This window comes from Triticum aestivum, chromosome 5D (assembly GCF_018294505.1).
Source record: "Triticum aestivum cultivar Chinese Spring chromosome 5D, IWGSC CS RefSeq v2.1, whole genome shotgun sequence".
NCBI classification, from domain to species: Eukaryota; Viridiplantae; Streptophyta; class Magnoliopsida; order Poales; family Poaceae; genus Triticum; species Triticum aestivum.
In genome coordinates this window covers 218,403,044-218,420,229 of record NC_057808.1, presented here as the reverse complement: position 1 = coordinate 218,420,229, position 17,186 = coordinate 218,403,044, and the positions used below count along the sequence as shown (strand labels likewise).

At 41.2% G+C, this 17,186-nt stretch overlaps 1 protein-coding gene across 4 annotated transcripts; it reads left to right on the top strand.

Annotated features, from left to right (window-relative positions):
* The first annotated feature begins 5,247 nt into the window (after positions 1-5,247).
* LOC123120172 (altered inheritance of mitochondria protein 3) lies at positions 5,248-16,295 on the top strand. Of its 4 annotated transcripts, none has more exons than XR_006459345.1 (9): positions 8,639-8,887; positions 8,989-9,204; positions 9,298-11,347; positions 11,452-11,844; positions 11,985-12,289; positions 12,424-12,587; positions 12,671-12,783; positions 14,699-14,774; positions 15,918-16,295. XR_006459345.1 is itself a non-coding variant. In XM_044540170.1 (8 exons), the coding sequence occupies exons 2-8, from the start codon at positions 8,681-8,683 to the stop codon at positions 12,741-12,743; spliced, it is 3,408 nt and encodes a 1,135-aa protein (XP_044396105.1). In that variant the 5' UTR covers positions 5,248-5,506; positions 8,639-8,680; the 3' UTR covers positions 12,744-13,069. The 4 variants fall into 4 exon arrangements, 2 of the variants coding, with proteins under 2 accessions (XP_044396105.1, XP_044396106.1); XR_006459344.1 differs by having other exon boundaries at positions 15,910-16,295; XM_044540170.1 differs by lacking the exons at positions 14,699-14,774; positions 15,918-16,295 and adding an exon at positions 5,248-5,506 and having other exon boundaries at positions 12,671-13,069.
* The last annotated feature ends 891 nt before the right edge of the window (positions 16,296-17,186 follow it).

The window sequence follows — 17,186 nt, the reverse complement described above, 5'->3', positions numbered from 1 at the left end:
GGGTTAAAAACCGTTTGTATAGCACCGACGCACACTACTGCTACTTTGCCGCATCACCCTTTCCTCTTCAAGGGAAAACCCAACGCAAGCTCAAGAAGTAGCAGACTACTACTACACCGATGGAACCTACTACTACGTGGAGACCACCAACGACCAGGAGTAGTTAGGAGGCCCCAGGCAGGAGGCCTTTGCCTTTTCGATCTAGTTGTCGTTGTTTTGCTCAGCCTTCTTAAGGCAAACTTGTCTAATTATGTCTGTAGTCAGATATTGTTGCTTTCACTGACTTATGTATTCGAGCCTTCGTGGCCGTGGCTTGTAATATGAAGCTTTATGTCTGAATTTATGTCTTAGAGTTGTGTTGTGATATCTACCCGTGAGTCTCTGATCTTGATCATGCACATTTGCATGAATGATTAGTGCACCGTTGAGTCAGGGGCGTCACAGTACCGTATCACCATCACTTTTATCATCATTATCTATCTTAGTTCTATCCTTAGGTATTTTGTGATTTAGAAGAATGAAGTTTTAGCATGATCTAGTTTTGAGTGCTTGTTTCATGATCTATCTATCTATGTAATCATGATCTATCTATCTATCTATCTATGTAAGCCAGAGGGTTTAGTCTGTATAAAGGAGAACTATGATTACTAGCCTTAGGGTTTAGAACACAACATACGATCTCGAGGTAGATCAAGTCTGTATTCGATACTCCATCATCAATATAATCAAGCAGGACGTAGGACGACGATGACGAAGCTCTGGGTGAGGGTGATGTCTACTACGCAACCTTCTTCTTGTAGACTGGTGTTGGGCCTCCAAGCGCAGAGTTTTGTAGGACAGTAGCAAATTTTCCTCAAGTGGATGACCTAAGGTTTATCAATCCGTAGGAGGCGTAGGATGAAGATGGTCTCTCTCAAACAACCCTGCAACCAAATAACAAAGAGTCTCTTGTGTTCCCAACACACCCAATACAATGGTAAATTGTATAGGTGCACTAGTTTGACGAAGAGATGGTGATACAAGCGTAGTATGGATAGTAGATATAGGTTTTTGTAATATGAAAATATAAAAACAGCAAGGTAGAAAGTGGTAAAAGTGAGCGAAAATGGTATTGCAATGCTTGAAAATAAGGCCTAGGGTTCATACTTTCACTACTGCAAGTTCTCTCAGCAATGATAACATAATTAGATCATATGGCAATCCCTCAACGTGCGACAAAAGTCACTCCAAAGTTCCTATCGCAGAGAACATATGATGAAATTGCTTGTAGGGTACAAAACCACCTCAAAGTTATTCTTTTCGATCAATCCATTGGGCTATTCCTATAAGTGTCACAAATAGCCCTAGAGTTCGTAGTAAAATAACACCATATGACACACATCAATCAACCCTAATGTCACCTAGATACTCCAATGTCACCACAAGTATCCGTGGGTCAGTTATACGATATGCATCAGACAACTTCAGATTCATAGTATTCAATCCAACATAAAGAACCTCAAAGAGTGCCCCCAGGTTTCTAACGGAGAAACAAGGACGAAAACGTGCATCAACCCATATGCATAGATTACCCCAATGTCACCTCGGGAATCCGCGAGTTGAGTGCCAAAACATACATCAAGTGAATCAATAGAACATCCCATTGTCAGCACGGGTATCCCACACAAGACATACATCAAGTGTTCTCAAATCCATAATAGTATTCAATCCGATAATAGTGAAACCTCAAAGGTAAAACTCAATTCATCGCAAGAAGGTAGAGGGGGAGAAACACCATATGATTCAACTATAATAACAAAGCTCGCGGTACATCAAGATCGTGCCAAATCAAGAACACGAGAGAGAGAGAGAGAGAGAGAGATCAAACACATAGCTACTGGTACATACCCTCAGCCCCGAGGGTGAACTACTCCCTCCTTGTCATGGAGAGCGCCGAGATGATGAAGATGGCCAGCGGTGATGGTTTCCCCCTCCGGCAGGGTGCCAGAACGGGCTCCCGATTGGTTTTCCGTGGCCACAGAGGCTTGCGGCGGCGGAACTCCCGATCTAGGTTTATTTCTGGGGGTTTCTATATTTATATGTATTTTTGGCGTCAAGAACAAGTCAGGGGGTCCATGAGGCGACGACAAGGCAGGGGGCGCCCTCCACCCTTGTGGATGCCTCGTGGCTCTTCTGGCCCAACTCTTTTGCTTCAGGGGCTTCTTCTGGTCCATAAAAAATCACTGTAAATTTTTCAGCTCATTTGGACTCCGTTTGATATTCCTTTTCTGCGAAACTCAAAAAAAGAAAAAAAAAAGAAACTGGCACTGAGCTCTAGGTTAATAGGTTAGTCCCAAAAATAATATGAAATAGCCTATAAATGCATATAAAACATCCAAGATGGATAATATAATTAGCATGGAACAATAAAAAATTATAGATACGTTGGAGACGTATCAGAGGGCATGATGGGGAGAGTGCGGCGTAGATGCAGACATAAAATGAGAGGAAGAGGGCATACTAGGGGGGATTGGGTGGTTGTCGATTTCGGAGGATTTGGAGTCGATCTGGACGACCCAAAATCCATTCCACATACGGGTTGGTTTGGAGGTATTGGACGACCCAAACAAATGTGCTGGGGATAGGGGGTCTGGTTGGAGAGGCTTTCGTTGTTCAGGGTGATGCCCAAGCTGTCTACCTGGACGTATGAAGATGGTTTGGGGGTCATGTTGGAGATGTTCTATTGCAAGTTTTCTACTAGTGGTTGGATAAAATCTAGCGGTTCTTTAATCAGCCAGGGAGAAACAAAATTCTAATTTAATACTATTTTGATGTGTAGAACTTTCATAGATATATTTTTATAGATATTTATTTTCTAAAACTTAATGTATGCAAATTTTGACAATTAACACCACTTAATTGCTTTACAATCAAAGTGGCATCGTTTACAAGGTGAGCTAAGATTTCTGTAGGTGGATTCTCCATCCATCCAGTACCTCTATCCTGGTTTATTGGCCCCCTTCGTATTTTATGCTAAATTTTGACCATAGATTTAACTAAAACAATCTTAGTGTATCTCTCCAAAAACTATATCATTAGATTTGTATTTGAACGTAGTTCGTAATAATATTATTTTCTGTGACACACATCAGCATTTTGTTAGCTATTAAAGTCAAAGTTTGGCACAAAATACAAACAGGACCAATAAACCAGGATGGAGGTAGTACTTAGCAAGCTTGGTAATTCACGAGCCACAATATTAGTTTCTCTAGAGCTATGCTAAAAAATGTTATGGCGGAAGTCACATGCTAGATGACAACTATCATCAAATATTGTGGGGCCACACCTGATGAGCACCCACCATGGTTCATCGTGTCAATCCCCTCAATATTATCAGCATTTACCTTTTTTTACACTGAGCCAAGGTGGCAAGGGTTAGTTCAAATTTTAGAGTCGTCGCTTCTGCAGTTAGGGCATCTAGACACCAATCAATGTTCTGTTTTTTGCTTGCAATGAACTTACCATACAGTACCGGATCACTACATCCACGGCTCCCTTTAACAAGTCTGAGTCAAACGTTACGTCTATATTCAGTTTAGCATAACCTTTTTTGGTTTCATCCACCCACTCGCTTCATGAAAACCTTAGGGATGCAAGCACTCAAAAAATTTGCAGTGAGTACTTGGATTGCCATAGAAATATCCTTTGATCCCTGAATTTTTCATCATGCACAAGCTTTCTGCACTTCCATCAAAATTACCACGTTCCCACAATAGTTTATTTAGAAAAAACTCCCAATCCCAAGATAAAACACTCATTAGCAGGCGATAAGAGAAGTGATGACGACACAATTTCACCTGACTGGTCTTCTTGGCAAGCTTTGTGAATCACATCTTCAATTCCCATGTAGAGGCATACCGATCTTGCGTTTGGGTATTGAAATAACAAATATGTGATGTCTTCGGCATCCATATTTTATGCAGGGCACTGACCCGATACCTTCATATGTCTGTTTTCAAAGTATAGTACCATGTAAAGGATGCCATAAGAAAATTTTAACTTTGGTTGGGCACTTGAGGCTCAAAATCTTGCTCCATATGAGATTACTAGTTGCCGAACCCATCTCATCACCACGGTTAAGTCTGCACGCAATTGGTGGAACCATTCTACATAGTATGTCAATTTGTCTATAAAAATTCTATTATTTATGAGGTTTCAAGCCACGAAATCATCCATGTCATACGACGGCAATGACAACGCCAACGCCAAGATGCGTTGTGCATCAATAGGCCTAAAATATTAGTGAACTAGTTTTTGGTCCTATTGCCTAGTCGCGGGCTCAATAAATTCACTTACCTTAAATAGCAAGTTTCCCCCTCGACAGGTAATCACTTTCCTCGATTGTGACTCAAGTATCAAAGAATCTTTGATATGCATTGATTTTGCTTCCATCACCCACTCTCTAAATACGGCCATGTTTTAGGGCATTCACTCCTGCCACAACGCTCTGCCAAGTATAAGAAATCTGAAACCTTCTTCCTTAAACTAGCCCTCAAAAGATCAATATCCCGACAATACTTACCATGTAAGCCACATGCACATAGTAATTTAGAATTATCAACAAGTCTACACGCCTGCTTGGCAAGCATTGCAAGATTGAAACAAGCCCACACAACCATCTTTCTTTGGCACACACATCTCCTCACTAACTTTGTTACAACCATCTTTCAATTATTTTACTTATATTCAATAACTTTGTTACAACTATACACAATAAAATATTACAAGCCATATGGTTTTTGTTTTTGGTTCTTATGTTATCAACCCAAATTTTCATCTTCCAATTCCAGCAGCACTGCAGGTGATATCTTGTACTCCCTCCGTGAACGCACATAGTAATTTAGAATTATCAACAAGTCTACACTCCTGCTTGGCAAGCATTGCAAGATTGAAACAAGCCCACACAACCATCTTTCTTTGGCACACACATCTCCTCACTAACTTTGTTACAACCATCTTTCAATTATTTTACTTATATTCAATAACTTTGTTACAACTATACACAATAAAATATTACAAGCCATATGGTTTTTGTTTTTGGTTTTTATGTTATCAACCCAAATTTTCATCTTCCAATTCCAGCAGCACTGCAGGTGATATCTTGTACTCCCTCCATGAACGTTTTTATATTTCTTCACGGAGGGAGTAGTAGTTTTTTCACGAGGGTATGACCCTATTAAAACCTTTTACACAGAGAACCCTTGCAAAATCCAATATTCGTATTCTGGGGAGGCTGGCTCGGCGAACCAAAGGGAACCCTTGTACACCCAAATCCCTCCCACAGCACCATCCCGGGGTCCGTCGCCGCCGAAACCCCTCCCCTCTTCCTCCTCCTCCACCACCACCACCGCCACCAAAGCGCGCCTGCCATCTCGAAGCGTGGCAACTAGTTTGTCTCGCGATCTCCTTCCCCGACCCCTTGTCCTGCTGCTGGGCTGGCGTGGTCGGCACGCGACTCCGGTTGCTGGTAAGGAAGCCCTAGCTTGTTCGTACTTTTGTGCGGGTGAGGAACAGCCGAATCAAACTAGACAAATCCCCTTTTAAGGATCGATGTGACGTTCGGGTGCATCCGCCCATGTATTTTGATGCATATTTTCCTCAACGAATGCTACTTTTGATTAGATCCCTAATCAATACCAAGTCATACTAGCTGTTTTATATATATTCAAGTAAACAAATCGGGGATTCGTCCAACGGAACCCCGTTTCCCCAGTTAAGTCCGACACTAGATATGGATTTCAGTTCTCCTTAGTGGATGCCGCCTTATGTGCACTAGACACATACTTGGTCCTTTTCATGCATATGTTCACTGGCTTCACTGCCGCTGATGGCTTGATAGATTGCTTTATTGCTTTCGCATTTGTGAATTAGTTTGGAAAGCATCGGTGTTGATGTGCGGATCGGTGTTTGTACTTACTTTTGATCCACACCCTCTTTGTTTGCCTCTTGTGGGTGTGTTATACCTCAATGTCAACATTATTCTTAGGCATGTCTGCCTGCCAGTATTTTGCGTAGACATTTGGTACATGACTATTGTTTTTTTGGCTGGTGGTACCAAGCAATATCCAGCTTTTCATATAATGTAATTCACTAGTGTTGTTACTTTGACTCTTGGCATGTCGTTTCTGCTCAGCCCGGTAACGTAGTTGGCTAGCTTCCTAACCTTGATAACCTGCCTGCCGCCACAATCCTTATTGTAAACAGTTAGTAAGCCGTTTCAGCTTTATAATTTTGTTTGTTACTTTGATTCATTTAGTATGTTGTTTCTGTTCAGATTAGTAAGCCTCGAATACTCTCATTAATTTAAGATGGAAATAGTTTAACTTCAGATCTAAGAATTTGTCTGTTGCTAGTGATACTCAAATTCACTCGGTGTGTCGTTTGTGCTATTATTTGTCACTAGCACAAATGCCCGTGCGTTGCAACGGGAGAGGAATTTGACATGTCAACTTAAATGTCCATCAGCACGGTACGACAACATCTGAATGGTGCCATGCAGCGGTGACACACATGCCGAGCTCTAATAGAAATGCATATATCGGTAAAATTGCTCAAATAGCAGGCATAAAAAGTCAAATTAATTTATTTTTAAACACCAACTTGGCAGCCTATTTGCATGCAGCAGGATTTGCCTTATTTAGGATTTAACCCTTTCTATCGTCGTTCCTTGGTCGTGTAGGCATGCGTGAGTTTCCTCTGGCTAGTTTCCTAGCAAATCTTCTAATTTAACTTCCTGCTAATAAGAGGGTTTAATGGGTCCTCTCTCCCATCGGCCCATGCATAGAGAATGGAATTTATTTTCCGTTCTTCTAATTTCTTTCTTTCTTTCTTGCCGAATATGTTTTTTTCTTCTAATTCTTTCCCTTCGTGCTCAAGGGCTCATAATAGCGGGATCTATTCTTTCTTTAAATCTTTTCCTCCCTTCCTCCACACAAGAAATTTATCCCTTCTTTTAATCCCACAGACGGCAACCCACTCCTTGGGGCGGCTTATTTATTTCAATTCATAGACATATATAAATTGGTGCGATAAGTTATAGGAAAGCGAGGCCTGACTGTACTGCTGGGCCGGGCAATCGGTGAGGCCCAATAGACATCAGCCTGCGCGCTCGAAGAAAAAAAACAGCATTGAGAAAAACGGGTGAACTGACCAAAAAACTGGAGAAACGCACCTTTCTTTATTTTTTATTTTTTAAAAGTAGGTATAGACTATATTTATAGGCATGGGTGGTCCAAGCATCTCTCCAGCCCGGGCTTTTGCCAGCTGTGCAACACGAGATTTTCATGAAAAAAAGGTGGCATCCTAAGCACTTTGATTTGTGGTTTGCCCAGAGTTTAAAAAGTTCTGGTGTCCGCTACTGTTTATATAGGACCAATGAAATTTCAGTGTCAATGATGTAGTCCTTCACTATTTGCATGGTTAGCATGGCAATTTTCAGCTTTAACAGTATGTTTGATCATTATCAGTATCTTTGTTTCATCATGCATTTCGTCTGTGGAGATTAGCTATGTACTTTGCTAATTCTAGCTACATTGATTACCTGCCATATGCCTGTCTGTTTTCCACCCTGTATAGTGGAAACACATGTTGTATATGTGAACTGCTTATCATGCTAGCACATTAGGGATTTAGGGATACTGTCATGTAACTTGGTTATTTGGCAACATAACACCTGCTGAACTCCAAAGCTAACAGAATACGCCTAATGCATCATGCGCTGCACTGTACGTGTCACTCTTCTTATGGCTGTTAATCAGGCCATAGAGAGCAGGTAACAGAATTAGACATCCTCTATACTCTTCGCTTGGAGTCTGACCTACTGTTACTGAAGTAGCATTACCTTTTTAGTTCAGTTGGCCCTAATATTTTCTTATATAACTATGCGACAGTGTAGGTTCTCTTTGTTATTTCTTGCTATGGTTTAAGATTGAGTCAGCTGTCAAGCTACTTTGGCTGCTAAGAGATAAGCTATCAGATGTCTGTTTCTTGGACATGGAAATATTCATCTATCTAATTAGTTATGGCACGTTATGGTATAGGCATGTGTTGTATATCTCTACTGTATCGTGCTAGCACATTAGGGATTTGCGGGTACTCTTTGGTAACTTGGTTCATTAGCAAACTTTGCCTTGTTCTGAACAAAGCACCTACCGCACTTGATAACTGAAAAATAAGGATGGCATATGGACCCACATGCAATACTTTTGGTGGCTTGCCTTTTATGGCTGTCCATCATGCATTGATCATGGAGAGTGGTGACAATTAGATACCCCGTATATTCTTTGTCCTGATCCAGTATGGCTGTAAGCAGCTACACCTTTCGTATTTCGTTGACTTTTAATATTTGACTTGCTATTGTTAAAAAGATGAGCCATTTCTTCAGCATTGTGCATCATTGACTAACCATTTTGTTTCTTTTTATCATGTTGTATATGTGGTGGTGCCATGTGTTGATGATTACTTGTCTTCTTGTGAATGAAATTTTGTATTTGCTTCCTTTTATAAAAGAGAATAATTGACATTTTTGTGTCCTCATTGGATTTCTGGTTTTAGCTCATACATTTTGAATGCATAACTTATGAAATTAGCATATGTACAGGCATCAGAACCCTTACTGGATGGTAGTTAGTGAGGCCGGACAATGGGTTTCGATAATGAATGTATTCTGAATATACAAACTCTTCCTGGTGAATATTTTTGCCCTGTTTGTCGGACACTCATATACCCCAACGAAGCTCTGCAAGCTCAGTGCACACATCTCTACTGCAAACCTTGCTTGGCTTATGTAGCAGCAACCACACAAGCCTGCCCTTATGATGGTTACTTAGTGACGGAAGCTGATTCCAAGGTATAGCCTCTTCTTAAGGGAGTGATTTGTGCACAGTACAGTGAGTTTAGTGTACTTGGAAGTAGTACCCTCTTTGTTATAACCTGCTTTCAAATATGCAGTCTCTGGTGGATTCAAATAAATCACTTGCTGAGACAATTGGTAAAGTTACAGTACAATGCCTGTACAACAAGAGTGGTTGCCAATGGCAAGGAAACCTGTCTGAATGCAACACACATGGTGCCGCTTGCGCCTATGGGAACTCACCAGTTGTTTGTAACCGTTGTGGTACTCAGATTGTACATCGTCAAGTGCAAGAACATGCTCAGCTTTGTCCTGTATGTACATCATGCCTCAAAGTGATTTGTTCTATAAGTCTATAACTATTTCTTTATGCATTAATATTTTTGTACCTTTTTGTGTCTTTGCAGGGCGTGCAACCCCAAACACAACAGGCTGATGGTAGTCTTACACAGTCATCAGCTGCAACGACCCAGGCAGTCACCCAAGATCCTTCTGCAGTTTCCTCTGTGGCGCCTGTAGCAGCTCCTACAGCTGGAACTGTTACAGCTTCTGCACTGGTAACTGGTTCAGCTGGTGTGACCACAACAAGCACGGTTGCTGTGGCCCCTTTCGCAGGGGCACCTACTTCTGCTACTCAAGGTCAAGCAGTTGCACCACAAATTCAAACAGCTGAGCAGTACCAGCAGCAGCTCCAGTACCACCAGTACTACCAGCAGCATTACCCTGGCTACAATCCCTACACCCAGCAGTATCAACAGTATGGCCAATACCAACAGTACACACAACCTCAAACACAAGTGGCACCACAGAATGTTGCTCAAGTTCCTGCACAACCTGCTCCATATGCTCAGCCTCAATTCCTGCAGCCGTCACAGCCCCAACACATGGTGCCAAACCAGTCCCAGAATCCTCAACTCCAAGCACCAGCTGTTCAGCCACAGCCTCAGCAGAATCCACCATTGCATTCAGCGCCTCAAATTCCACAGATGCAACCACAAGGTGATGTACAACCTATAGCCCATACCCAAGTTGGTAATCAGCCATTTGCAATGCCTGCAACTCAAGCAATAGCCTCCCAGGTGCAGCCATATGTGCAACCTCATCCTCCACATCATCAGCAGGCTGTTACCCAGCAACAACCGCAAATGCAGTACCCACCTCAGCAGCAACATCTTCAATCTCAGGTACAGCACCAGCATCCACAAGTGCAGCAGCAATCGTACCCACAACCTCATGTCTATCATCAGCCTCATCCAGTTGCACAATCTCAGAACCCTTCAGTACATGGGGTAGCAGGTCATCAATCATATTCGCAGCCTCAGCCAGCACATCAGATGCCACATGGTGCTGCAATCCAGCACCCTGTACATGCATCTCACCAACAGTTAGTTGGTCCTCAGCATCCTGCACTTGTACACCCTCCTCAAGGTCAATTTCCGTTGCAAGGTCAACAGCCATCCATGCTGGCTCCTCAAGGTAGTCAGCATACCCCACAACATCAGCAACATGGGCATCAGGCTCAGCGGCCACCAATGCATCCCAGCATCCCTTCGCAGGCACCACCACAAGGATTTCCTCTCAGCACACCCGTTCCTCCACAAACAGGTCAATCATACCAGCAAGGAATGCACTCATCACAACAACATATACATCCTCAACCTTTCCAGCCCCATGGTCCACAATATATGCAGCAGCAGCAGCAGCAGCATGTTCCAACCTCGACTAGCAGGTCTACGAGTTATGTTGCAACACCGCATCAGTTCCAAGAATCAGGAAAGTCAGAAAGTGCAGCTAATGCTACTGGCAATGCTGAAGTAGGTGATAATACAAATGGAGGCGGTGAATATTCTGGCATAAAGCCAGAATCGCTGGGTGATAAAAATGTGAATGGGGAGCAGAATGATTTTAGTAATATCAGAAAAAATGCGGTACAAACTGGCATTGGATTGGGCGTTGCAGATGGTTTAGACAAAGGCAAAGGAAAGGATGAGTCTGGTGTCCAGGAAAGTAATTCACAGTCTGAAGCTTCAAATATATCCAATGATCTTGAGAAAGGAGGATCATTGCAGCAGGCATCACAGAAAGGCCAGGGAGCACTGGGTTCCTATGTGCCCCAAGGCATGGGCCGACAGCGTCCATCCGGACCTGATACCATGCTTCCTCAGCATATGCTCCATCCTGGTCCTGTGCCATGTACGCAAGCCCAGACGAATCAAATGAGGCCACCTAGTCATAGTTTTCCTGAAAATGTCCGGCCTACAGTGCAGCAACAACTATATGGTGTATATCAATCTGAAATGGCATCAAGGGCGCTTGCACCAAACCTTCCGCGGCCTGCACCCACCAGACCTGATGATGGCATGATTCGACCGCCCATGGCTGGACCCTTGCCTGGACTTCATGACACAACTATGCCTCCTTTTGCTCCAGAAAATGTCGGCCGACCACATCCTGTTGGTAATTCTCTTGAATCAAATGCAAACACTTTTGAGTTTTCCATTTTAGGGACACTTGAGTTTTCTTTATTGTAAGCATCTTGACCAAAACTTCCTTCTGTTCAGGAATGAGAAATGGTGTTGGCGGAGAGCAGCTAGGAAATTCCAGGGCTTTCCACGAAGAAGGGTTCAATTCTTCACGGGAACATTTCAGGTCATTGGCGCCACCATATCCTGGCAGATACAATGTCAACCCTAAAGATATGGAAGAGAATATGAAGCAATTTCCAGGACCAACTCATCTTGATGATGACAGTTTTCAGAGAGGCCCAAGGCCTTTTGATGGTTTCGATTCATTACCTGGAAGGCCTCCATTCCCAAACAAGCCAGGCCCATATCCTATAGGCTTCCCTGAAGATTTATCAAGGAAGCCCCATTCAATTGTTGGCCATCCTGACTTTGTGTCACCTGGTGCAGAATTTGGCCATCACAGGGTTGATGGAATGCCTAGAAACCCAGGTAAGGTTTATAAGATGATTCAAGGCTTGATTTGAAACTTCATCGTCAGCAAGTCTTCATGGGTTTAATGAATGAAGAGGAGCTTATGACTACTTGATCCTTTTCACAATTTTTCAATGGCTGCTTCAAATGGTTTTCAGGTTCATTTGTTCAAGGGATGACAGCTGGTCCTGGAGGTCTTCGTAAGGACCAACTAGGCCCTGGCAACCTTCCAGGGAGTAGACAGCATGATTTTGACAATCCAGGGTTCCCTCATACACATTTCCACCCTGCTGATATTTTTCTTCCAAGAAATCTTCATGGTTCTGAACCCCTTGGGCATGGTCAATTGCATGGAATTGAACCTTCTGGCCACCGGTTCCAAGGACACATACATCCAGATGATCCAAACTTTGATGACTATTCTCGACATGGTTTTCCACAAGAATCTGGCCGCTTCAGTTCGGTGGGTTATGGATATTGAATTAATAAATTTATTTTCGTTTTTGTGTTTATCCCTGATGCATTATGAGTTTCTATATGCTATATACTTGATGTAGGAGTACCTATTAATCACTGAACTGATGTTGTATTGTCCAGGGTGGTTTCTTCAGTAGTGGAGATGTTGGTTGGTGCCGGATATGCATGTTTAACTGTGGGAGTGCAGAGGACCTTGGTCTACATGTGCATACAAGAGAACATCAGCAGCATGCAATGGACATTGTTCTGAAAATGAAGCATGATGTTGCGAAGCGACAGAAAATGTGAGTATATTTTTGCACTAATTTGAATTAGAACATCCTAGGTGAAACATTTCCTTGATTTGCAACTCTCGCCCATTTCTCAGGAATCCTGGAGGCCCCAAGTCATTAAACAAAAAAGTAGCCATGAAGAGCAACTTCCATGGAAGTAGGCGTTAGACCTCCTGTTACATAGTTCAGCATTCGATGAGATTTCAAGGTAGGTATGGTGGTTGCATTTCCCCCCTCAAGTGCAACGCTAAGTTCAGTAGTTCAGTTAGTTGCTTTGCCCCCCGTCCTTCGCCAGGTCGCTAGTGCTGTTTGGATCTATTTGCGACCACTCAACTGAGACCTGTTCATGCATTTGGGTTAAGGTAGTTCTGCATGCTTGGAATGGAATATTTAGTAGCCCCAAACTTCTGTTATTATATTGTATTGCAGACTGTTCATGCTTTTATGGTACTTTTTGTTGCTATTTTGGATATTCAATTCCTGTATTCTGACTCTGAGGATGCTTCTATTTCCGAGCGTGCAGCCTTCCAGTTTTGCATGTGATAATAGTTGATAATAATGTACCATCTCCATTTCATTTTGTAAGGTGCATGCTGGTCTAGCATGAGATTTAGGAAGCAATTAATAGCAGAGGAAATGACCATGTTAGCCATGGTGTTATTGTCTTGAAAATACGAGAGAATATTTGTAGCCATATAGATGTGAAGTCATCATTTCTACATGAATGCCTCATATTTTGAAAGGATATTGAAACACTGTTGGCCTTGTATTTTGAAATGGAGGGCGTACTTGACTTCCATGTATATCCACTAGGTAGACGTGAGTTTTGTCGTTCTTACTGGAGCCTAAATATCACATAGAATTGTTACAAAAATGCTAAAAGGTAATACTGTATTTTGTAGAAACATAAGACTCTTGTGGTATATTTTATAATCTTTTAGGGCACTATGTAAAATTGCCACCAGTTTGCTTATGTTAAATCCTAGAAGATGCCATCACCTTCTATTGAAATGAACCCTAAGATTATAGGCACTGCTCCAAATAAAGGCCTTTGTGAAATCGCATTTAAAGGCCAGGCTGATAGAAATGACAGCTTATATAGATATTGAATATGATGTAGGGGGTTGTCTAGTAGAAATATTTGTAACCCCTGTCCACCACAAATTGTAGCATGAAACATCTTAGGTTGAAAACATTTAACAAGCATAGAATAACCAATCTCCCCCTTTCTGCTTGCATGGCTGATTGTTGGGAGTTGAATTTTTTGGATTTTAGATGAATGATCTTTTAGATGCTTATTTTTCATTATATAAGTGTAAATATAATTATCAGACTCGTACTTAAATAGTGCGCATCCCCGTTTATCTTGTAAATACTAAATGGTGGGGTGATTATTCGTGCACTGTGGATTGTTATTTCCCCGTTTATCTTGTAAACACTAATTGGTGGGGTGATTATTCATGCACTGCTGATTGTTATTTGGAACACTGATCCTAACTATAGGTATCATTTTTTATTCGTGAGATATATTAGGAATTTGCCTATTGGTAATCACTTATTGGAGAGCCTGCTACATTACTAATTGAAGTGTTGAATTAGCCTTATGTCACTTCGTTGATTGGTTGGCACGCAAATTCAGTAATCAACAGACATGTGGCATAATAGATACCGGATATTAGCATGAATGCATGTTGGGGGTGGTCTAATTGAAAGGATTTGCACCTAACATTTGTGGGCATTGCAGCTCAAAGACTAAAAAGGAAACAAAAGCGAAACCCTTATACTTGGTTTTTGAGATGGGCATTGGTATATTCGGCTAGCTAGCTTGGTTATATGTAGAATTGTTGATACAAATACAAGAACAGTTATTTGTAGATAATTGCCCTGTTCTTAAAAATAGTGAGACGTGTTCTTGGTCTAATTATCATAGCTATGGGTTTGAGAACGCCATTGATAACTTATGGACACTAGGCGCCTTTAGTAGTATCATTTTTAAGTTTTTTGATATGATGGTCAATTATTGGCATACAATAAGTTTTCTTGGCAGTATCCTTTTCTGGATGTGTTTCATCCAATGTGAATATTGAATGATATGCTTTTTTTGTTGTCTGTTTGCTAAGCAGAAATTGACAAGTTTAAGAAATTCCATGCGAGGGCTTCATGTTCATACAATCATACTTGCATGCTTTCCTGAAGGCGGTAAGGATAGATATGCATTGAACTTTTCTTACAAAGTGCTTTAAATTTTCCACAGATTTGTGGCCTAGATATATAAACTGATTGTGCTGGTCTATGTTTCTTAATTTCTTAAACAAATGCTATTTGATGTGTGCTGTGCTTTTGGATCTGTGTAGTTATAGGACATGGCATGATATTGCATGAAAATTGCACCTTAGTGTACTTATAAAACTTGGCTTGGACTAGCTGATCACATAGACACAGAAGTTTGTTATAGAGATTACCATTACGAGTTTAGTGCTTGTTTTGGCAAGCATCTGAAATCACTTGTGTGTTCTATGGGGTTGTTATTAGTATCCAACAAGTCCTACTTATGTGGTACGTTTTGTCTAGAAAATTATTTTTATAAAAGTTAAGATGGGTCCTAAGGAAGCACGGCAAGCCACTATTGTGGTTGTGCATGATATGGCTGGCCACAAAATTCAAACTTGCTTAAGTGGGGCAAAATTCCACAACAATTCTAATAGCCTCAGCTCTCAAACCAAGTTGTTGTAAAGTATACTTGAACTTTGTTTGACTTGCACTTGCATCTGCATGTGAGTTTGATAACAATTTATTTAAATAGGTTCAATGGCCATTTATGTGCAACTCTTTGTTGCCTTATTTTTTCCCACTATTTAGTATCATAACATAAAATTATGGCGATCAACTACAAACTTCAATGTTTGATGCAATGGTTTTTTGTTTATTTTGTAATATTTGTGTCCCGTATTAAAAAATATACCTAATGGCATGCATTTTGTTCAGTTTGGAAACGATCCAACATTCATGAAAATATGTCCCTTTTGTTGCGTATGAAATTGAAAAACCTTAAAATTGCGAATAAAAGTCTAGTTGGAAACCCTCCTCCTACTGGACTTTTATTCGCATTTGTCATAAGGCTACAATACATTTACAATGCCCGTATGAAATAAATCGGCAGATCACATAAATAGTGAACGACTGCATAATGTTTTGTGGTAGATCTGCAAATTATATTTATGGATTATCTCAAAACTTAGGCAACCAAGGGGCATGCTTTGCTTTTAGTGTCTTAGTGGTATGTGTTGTGACCATTTTCCTAGATTTGTCATATCTTATGCTACAATTTTTGAAGTATTGTAGCGCCCTATTGGGAGTTCATACTGAATGCGCCGAAAGCCTGAAAAATATGTCAGCGTTGGTAAATGCAATGCTCTTGAGTATCACCGTCCCTGGCCCTGTTTTATCATCTGATGTACTTTACGTACAAATTTGTTTATGTAGCACTGTTATGACCACTAGTTTTTTTTTCCTTCTCGGTATCTATGTTGTATTGCTAAAATTTTGGCTATGAGCTCCTTTTGAGTTATTTGTAAGACTTTGTAACGATTATTGCGTTGTGGAGTGTAAGAGCATCTCCAAGTAAAAGCATCTCCAATAGAGTTAATTGAATTTGGTGACCAAAAAAGTTCTAGATGTTGGAGAAAATTAATGGAAAATACTTTTTATTCTCTTCGTGAACATCTAGCCTTACATAAAGCTTACCTTCCTTCTATCTCTCTTTGTACGGTGCTTTTCCACTTGAAACAATTTGTATTTTTGATCACATAAAATGATTCAAACATTATGGTCATGCATTACATAATTTTACACATATTCTTTGAAATTTGAATCCTAATTGAACATCGTATTTCTAAATGAGAAACATTTTCTTTTCTTTTGAAAACGGGATATATTACTATCGTGAAGATACCAATTATACTCGGTCTCAGCACTTGCAAGATATAAAGACATTCAAGATGCACAAAATAGAAAGAGAAATATAAAAACAAAGACCGTGTCGCATTGATGAAGCACTCGCAACAACAACACTCTTAACAATCGGCAAAGACAACATTCAGACCGCAAAAGAGGTTCTCCAAAAGTGACACCTCCAAAAAGTAAACAAGGCAGAAGTGTTGTTGTGAGTTTTCACCCAGATCCCAAAATAATGCCTTTAGTAGGGCCAGTGTCAGGTACAACCAATGAAGGCCAGACCTTGGCTTTCACCTAGGAAATTGCGGCTCGGTATTCGAGAGCACAACCAAAAATGCTTGCCACAACCAGAACTGCTTGTCACCTATATGTTGTTGTCCCCTCCTGCAAAGACCATGTGCCGTAAATCTTCATCGTAACCAAAACTCCTCTCTGCCATTAAATCCCCCGATTGCAGCCGCCATGACTTTCTTCACCACTGTCAATGCATGGAAATCTATACTTAGACATGTCCCATGGCACCGACACGATAGCAAAGCTTCACGCCACGCTCTCATGAAGCTTCTCCGGCCGAAGATAAGGGTGCGCCTGACCGGATCAATTCCGATCTAAAAATCCAGTGGCGCCATGCGCCAATAGGTGAGATCTTCGAGAGGA